We start from the raw sequence: 7,146 nt of genomic DNA on the forward strand, positions 1-7,146 counted from the left end.
CATCCTCCCATGACCCTCTACCACTGTGCCAAATTTCACATGGATTGACCAAGTCAGTGAGGAGAAAAACGTGGAACAGACACACACACAGAGTTTTCGTCATTATATAGTAAGATAGAATTTTTCCTAATGTACACAGCAGTCACAGTACATATATCACAACATAACCAAATGTGACTTTGTGGAAAAGATATTCTCGCAAAAACAAAACACAAGTTATATTTGGTAAATGGTAAATGGACTATACCGCCTCTCTAGCCTCCTGACTTCTCAAAGCGAGTTAACACTACTTGTCACATTGACCCATTTGTACACACATTCACACACTGGTGGCTGATGCTGCCGTACAAGGTGCCACCTGCTACTCAGTTAAACATTCACACACACTCACACACCGATGGCACAGCCATTGGGAGCTATTTGGATTTCAGTGTCTTGCCCAGTACCTTGCTCTTCCTCCTGAGCCACAGCCCTCTGTGTTTTGTTATACAGGAATAATTATATGATGCTTCAACCTAGGAATAGTTGGGACTAAAAAAATAATAATAATGCATTTATGCAGTGACCAAGTGTCCCAAAAGAAACACAGGCACTATAGAATATATGAAATAACCACTCTTTGCATTGCTACACTCAAAGTCATGAAATAACTTTTATGCTCAAATACTGATATTGGCCTCAAATGTCAGATTTTGGTCAGTCTCTAACACGTCTGCTTGTTTCCAGAACTGCAGAGAGCTCTTCAAAAGAAACCCAAGAAGACGTGCATTGTGAAAATGGTCGGGACGCGAAACCTGTGGAAGAATATTGTTGTGCTCTGCGTCAACTCGTAAGTGTTTGTCTTCTGTATCAGCACTCCAAAACAGTTTGAACATTTACGTGTCAAGGTGCTTATGTGTGTGGGAGGATCTGAACACCGGAGAGAGAGAGAGAGAGAGAGAGAGGGAAAAAAAAGGGAATGCGTGTGTGTGCTTGTATGCCTGTGTGGGGCGAGGCGATGCCAGTCAGACGCGCCATTTTGTGCAGTGGAGATGGCACTATTAACCTGGAGGCTCGATACGGCATTGATCAGTAGCCCTCAATGCTTTTGCCCTTCCATATTTGTGCTGCTCTCTCTTTTCATCTCCGGTGGGATCTCTCCTCTTCTCTCCATCTGAGACCTCATCTCTAGCTAGGCTGACCCAGCTTCAGCTCTGCCTCAGTGAACGGTATCCCCTTAACTCCCCGAGTCAGCATAAATTTTACATGAGCTGTGTCCTTATGAAACATTAGACAAGCAGGAGAGAGGGTGTGTGAGTGTTTGCTCTTGTTTTTGTGTATGCTTGGGGGGTGTGTGTGTGTGTGTGTGTGTGTGTGTGTGTGTGTGTGTGTGTGTGTGTGTGTGCGCGCTTGTGTGTCAATAAGTCAGTGTTTACATGTGTGCGGTTTCTTTGAGATATGATGAGGGAAAATGTGATGAACCTCCACTTAACCCTCTTCCATCTCCTTCCATGCTCTTCATCTTTAAATTGGTCTGATCTATTATCTCTGTATCTTCTCCCCTTTTTGTTTCTTGTCACCATCCACTTATTCCTCACCTGCTGTACATACTGTAACCACTAGCATCTGCTAACGTAGCCCTGTGTGTGCTTTATGACCCAGGCTAACAGGTTATGGGATCCACCACTGCTTTGCCCGCAGCATGATGGACCCTGAAGCTCAGGAGACAACCATGTTCCACAACTTCTATGCAGATTATTACACCATGGCGGGCATTGCGGTGGCCTCTTGCATGGCGCTGTGCCCCGCGGTGGGCCTGATGGGCCGGCGGGGGGGCCTGCTCATGTTTATGATCATCACTGCCCTGGCGTCACTGCTGCAGCTGGGCCTGCTCAATCGTAAGTACTCGTTGAGGAACACATGTCCACTGAGAATGATACCACAGTGATGTAGTGTATCTGTGGCAGTATTTGGTTTGAAGGAAGTCTATAACAGGATTTAGAGGTATACTATGCAGGATTTTCATAATGTGTAGACTCAGTTACGACCATATAACTCGAGCCCCTACACAAATTAAGTGACATGGGAATATTTTCGCATATTGTACAATAAGTTTAGGCTGAAAAATAAACTTACAAACATCTTAACAGCGCTAAAACACGTAAATTACAGAGCAATGTTGCTTACCTCTCCCAGGGATTACAACAGCAAAAGGGGAGAGGTAAGGCGGGAGACACTCCTTTATAGGTGAGGTATCCCTAAAGGTGAACGTAGGGGTACAGAAACTGAGTGTCAGACGTTCCACATATTGACTATGGAGGCCTAAGCATGTCAGGTGACAACAACTGAAACAAATTTTGTGCAATTATACAACTACATTTGACTTTGTTGCACGTATTACTGCTGTATAATTCTGTTATAATCATGCAGAATTAATTCCTCTCAATCATCTCTTATGACCCACTGAAGGAAGGCAGCAGTGTATTAATCTGTAGAGACTCTACCTTCTGCCTGGATTTCTTATTTCCCCTTTGTTCTCTTTGTTTGGGACATTTATGGGCGTGTACCCCCACAGCGCTTAGGTGAGGTCGGCTTTATATAAAGGTAGCAACCAGGTGCCAGACCATAAGCACATGCATCCGAGGGACACGGCACTGAAAAATGCAAATATAGCGAGGCAGAAAGCCAAATGAGAGGTTGGCTTTTACTTTCTCTTCTCGTATGTTTACAAGCAGTAACCGACAATCCTGCATAGTATACCTTTAAGCCTTTAAAGAAGGCTTAAGTAAGGCTGGTGCAATTCTTTATTTCTCATATTGTCAACAAATCCCATGAAAAGACTAAAACTGACAATGGACTGATCCTGTCTGTGTATCCAAAGCCTCATATATCTTACTCCTCTGTGCCATACAGCTCTGTTGTTGTTTAAAAACTACTTACAAACATCAGTGAGCCACACTCTGGCACTGCGTGACATGTTCCTTCATTATAATTAACATGGCCACTGATGTTCTGAGTCGTTTAGCCTTTGTAAAAGCTGAAACATAGATTTGGGTAACACTTTATTTGGATAGTCCGCCTACAGAGAATTTATTTTCAACAGCGTATTAGTTAAAATTCAACAACAATTTGGTTGAACTTGAACTATTCACTTAACCCAGGGTTGGGCAACCTGCCTCTCCGAAGCCACATGCGTCTCTTTATCCCCTCTACACTGGCTCCCTATTGGTTTGTCCAAAAAAAAGGAAATAGGTAACTGTTATTTTTTCAACATTTTCATTTTTCATATATCATTTTTCAAGGCCCAAAGTGATTTTATATTCTCTGTAAAAATGTGTAGCCTATACAGCAAATAAAAAAGGTTTTAACATTTCTTCAACTAAGGACCTGTTTATACGGTTCCGTATATTTCTGAAAACGGGTTTTTATCTTTGCGTTTGCATATATTCGCATCATATATATGTAACCGGCGTTTTTCTCGACGAAAACAGAGATTTTCAAAAACGGCTTCCAAAGTGAAAGTTTTTAAAAACATCTGTTTTTGGAAAAAAGAGATTTTGGAAAACGATGACGTTGCAACCCAGTTCGCGCATGCCCATTAGGCGCCCGGGAGCCACAAAAGCCACAATGGCGGATATATGCCGGGTTGTTTACGTTTTGTTAGCACTTTTGGGACTACTTACGAGCTAACAAATGAACCGCTACACTGGTGCACAAAGACGTCTGCTGTGCCCAATTTTAGTCATAGCATAGCAGCCAACTATGCTACATAAGGTTAAAATGTAGTTTTTCATTGTTTTTATCACTAGCAGCAAGAGGAAAACAAATCACTGTGCATGCTCAGAATGGTGTTTGACATATGGTGCATCGCCACCTACTGGCCGGGCATGCTAATTGCAGCAAAAAGCTGCCGTTTTTGCGTTTTCGTGTAAACAGGGATATCGTTATCACAACTGATTGTGTAAACCCGAATTTTTTTTTATATGGGATAAATAAAAATCTGTTTTTATTTGTAGCGGTATCTGTGTAAACAAGGCCTAAAATGTGCATCATACATCTACGACCTGGCACCTTTTCCTCTAAATTCAGCCAAACCTCAATGGCGGTGGCTCATCTTAAGTCTCCCTAGCTAGGCTAACTATGTTGTGTATGTTGTTTGTCTTACTCTTATGGTGCAATGGACCTCTCCTTGAGATGTGTCTGTAATAAAGTATGAATTGAATTGAATTGAATTGAAATATGGATTCCAAATTCACAAAACAGAGGAAAACAGAGAATTTAATAGTGTGCGGACAGATTTGTTTGCTTTCACCGCCATCGCAGCAAAGGTTAAAGTAGCAAATAATCATGAATAGCCCACTGCAGAGGAGCCACCCTGTGGTAAAAGATATTAAGGAATGCTCATTTGGAGCTGAGAGGCTAATTTAGATATCTTCATTATAAGGCTCAAATATGCTTTTTGGCTCCGCACAGACTTTTTTTAATCCTTTTTCTGGCCAAAAATGTTTTTTTTACTAGTAAAGGTTGCCGACCCCTGACTTAACTTACATGTAGCTAATAGTCACATGCATAAAGTAACAGCTACAGAGAAAACAAACAGCTGAATTGTTGAATCTCAACTAATAAATGTTACAAATACTCTCTACTATCTATGGGTGGACTATCCAAATCAAGTGTTGCCTGTATTTATATATGTCAAATTGTATTGAAAGTACTTGCACTGACTATTACACAATAAAAAGAATACATAGGATATAAAGATTTGTGGCAGGCTGTGCACAGTGAAGAAGGTGTGTAGCCAGAGAGGAACCTCTATCATACAGATGTGTCCTGTGAGGTCTGGACAATGATTTATCAGTACTGTTTATTGACTCTCACTAGAATCATTCTATGATGACATGATCGTATTACATAAGAATGTGAATGATTACAATATAATTAAAAAGTAACAGAATAGGTTATTTCCAAGCCTTATGTAGGGAGATTTGGAACAATTTTCCATTTAATGATATATGTTGATGTTGTTCGTGTCACAGTACTGATTTCAGTCGTCTTGCTTGTGTCTCACATGCACCTGCAGATGCTAACCCTCAGTGTGCTGGATGTACTATGTAAGATCTGGCTGTCCTTCAGTTGTTTCTAAGTAGTCGAACATGATCACAAACAACCGTTTTAGTCAATGTGTACCAAAAAGTGTTCTGAGCACAAGTCAGTTTATTTAGTTACAAATGAGTGAGCCGTAATGTTTAACCTGGGTCAACACATCAAGGTTACGCTCATGTTTCATGTTCCTGTTTGTGACCTGACAGTGTGTGTTGACAAGCTTTGCTCAACACGTGTGCATGTTTTTATTTTAACGTACGACACCTGATTTATTTTAAGAGCACAAGTGATGATAGCTCAGCTTTGTGTCTTTTACTAATACATATGTGTCTTATTCTCCTCTAGTGCTGGGAAAGTACAGTGGCCATCTGAATATAGGTATGATAATCTCTTTATTTCCTTTTGAGTCATGTGTTTGAGTTGGGGAGATAAACCGATCAGTAATTGAGTACTCTTGTTTCAGTGTTTTTTCCACCACCAGTCTTATCAGCTTTACATCCTTTGTCTCACACCACGCATCACTTAGGTTGCTGTATTGTCCTGATGAGGTTTTAGAAAATGTGCTGCATACAGACATTCTGCAGTATTTCATTAGCGTGAACAAGCCCTGCAGAGACACATAATGAAGTCCTAGATGTAATTATGGCTAGCATTTCACTTATTTATCCCCTTTGTGTTGAAGATGGTGAGCCTCTTTAGTATTGAGTTGTGAATCTCACAACCAGCCTCCCTTCTCTGTTTATCAATCTCTTTATTCTCTCCTCACTAATCCCCCTGTGGGAACCAAGAGCTGATCACAGAGCAGTCCCCTCTGATCCTCCTTATGCCATCTTCAACATGTCTGATTCATTTAAAAAACACTCCATTCAAACCATCATTGTTCTAAATGGGCTCTTTGTATGCAGGCCAATTCCTCAATTACTCATCAAAATAAACATTAGCGTTGGGAAGCTGTAACATTTTATTTGACCAAAGTTTATTAGCACTCTAGATTTTCTAAATGCAGAGCTTGAAATTAGTTGTGGAGATACACTGTGACACGCTATGAAAGATTTCAGTAACTTGTGTGTTTAAGGAATAATGGACACATTTGTTCTACATTCATCAGCTAAAGCAGATTGGATATACATATATTAATGTTCTTTTTAACTGAGGTGACGTAGTATGTGGTATACTATGGAAGCAAACAAATGCCAAAATAATTTTAATTTTTCAACAAGCACCTAAACACCTATTTTACTTTGAAATCCATCTTTAGGTGGTTTAAGTGCTTTTAAGCGGTACAAATTCAAAAACTTTAAAATTCAAATGTCTTATCATTTCTATATATAATAGAAATGATAAGACATTTGAACCTCAACATCCTGGCTACTGAGGATAACTAACTGAGTCTAAATGAGTCAATCAGACCTCTCTCCTGTCAGGTTACATCTAGAAAACCTTTGACATTGGAATTTTCTGAATTTGTGAAACCGAAAATTACTTCTTAAAGGGCCAGTGTGTAATATTTGGCATGGTTTATTGTCAATCTGAATCTGAATCTGAATATTCTACCCATTAATATGTTTATACAAGTGTATAATCGCTATAAAATAAAATTCGTTTGGTTTTCGTAGCCTTATAATTATGCTTTTATATATATATATATAGCAAGGGCCTTGCGTTAGAGAGGTCGCCATCTTGCGCCGCCATGTATGGACGGCAGACCGAGCGGACAATCCAGCCAGCCAGAGAACGCGTTTCGCGTGTATAAATGAACCAGCGAAGACAGCGGAAGGAAGGAAGAAGGAGGAGGAAACAGCAGAGAGTGTTAGTAGTTCGTCAATAGTAGTGAAAAGTTTTTTTAGTTATAAAGTTTGCGAATGGACCACACTTACCACGCAACAGGAGAGAATGAACCCGAACCGTCGTCTGCGAGGAAAAGAAGACGCAGCTTCACTCCTTGTGATGCACTCTCTGCGGCGCTTTTCCTCCTGATGATATATCTCCCCAGCGATGGTAGCAGTAGCACCGAATCCCATTCTGTGCATTCAGCCTCTCTTCTCGCCCGCTCAGCATCAGACA

The 7,146-nt window shown here is 40.6% G+C and overlaps 1 protein-coding gene across 1 annotated transcript in view; it reads left to right on the plus strand.

Annotated features, from left to right (window-relative positions):
• LOC126382909 (solute carrier family 22 member 23-like) overlaps window positions 1-7,146 on the plus strand; it is a 59,561-nt gene that overhangs the window by 45,195 nt on the left and 7,220 nt on the right. The window contains exons 6-8 of the mRNA XM_050033165.1: window positions 727-829; window positions 1,642-1,877; window positions 5,428-5,460. Coding sequence (XP_049889122.1) covers window positions 727-829; window positions 1,642-1,877; window positions 5,428-5,460 — 372 coding nt within the window. The remainder of the gene's footprint in view (window positions 1-726; window positions 830-1,641; window positions 1,878-5,427; window positions 5,461-7,146) is intronic.

This window comes from Epinephelus moara, chromosome 21, assembly GCF_006386435.1.
Source record: "Epinephelus moara isolate mb chromosome 21, YSFRI_EMoa_1.0, whole genome shotgun sequence".
NCBI lineage: Eukaryota > Metazoa > Chordata > Actinopteri > Perciformes > Serranidae > Epinephelus > Epinephelus moara.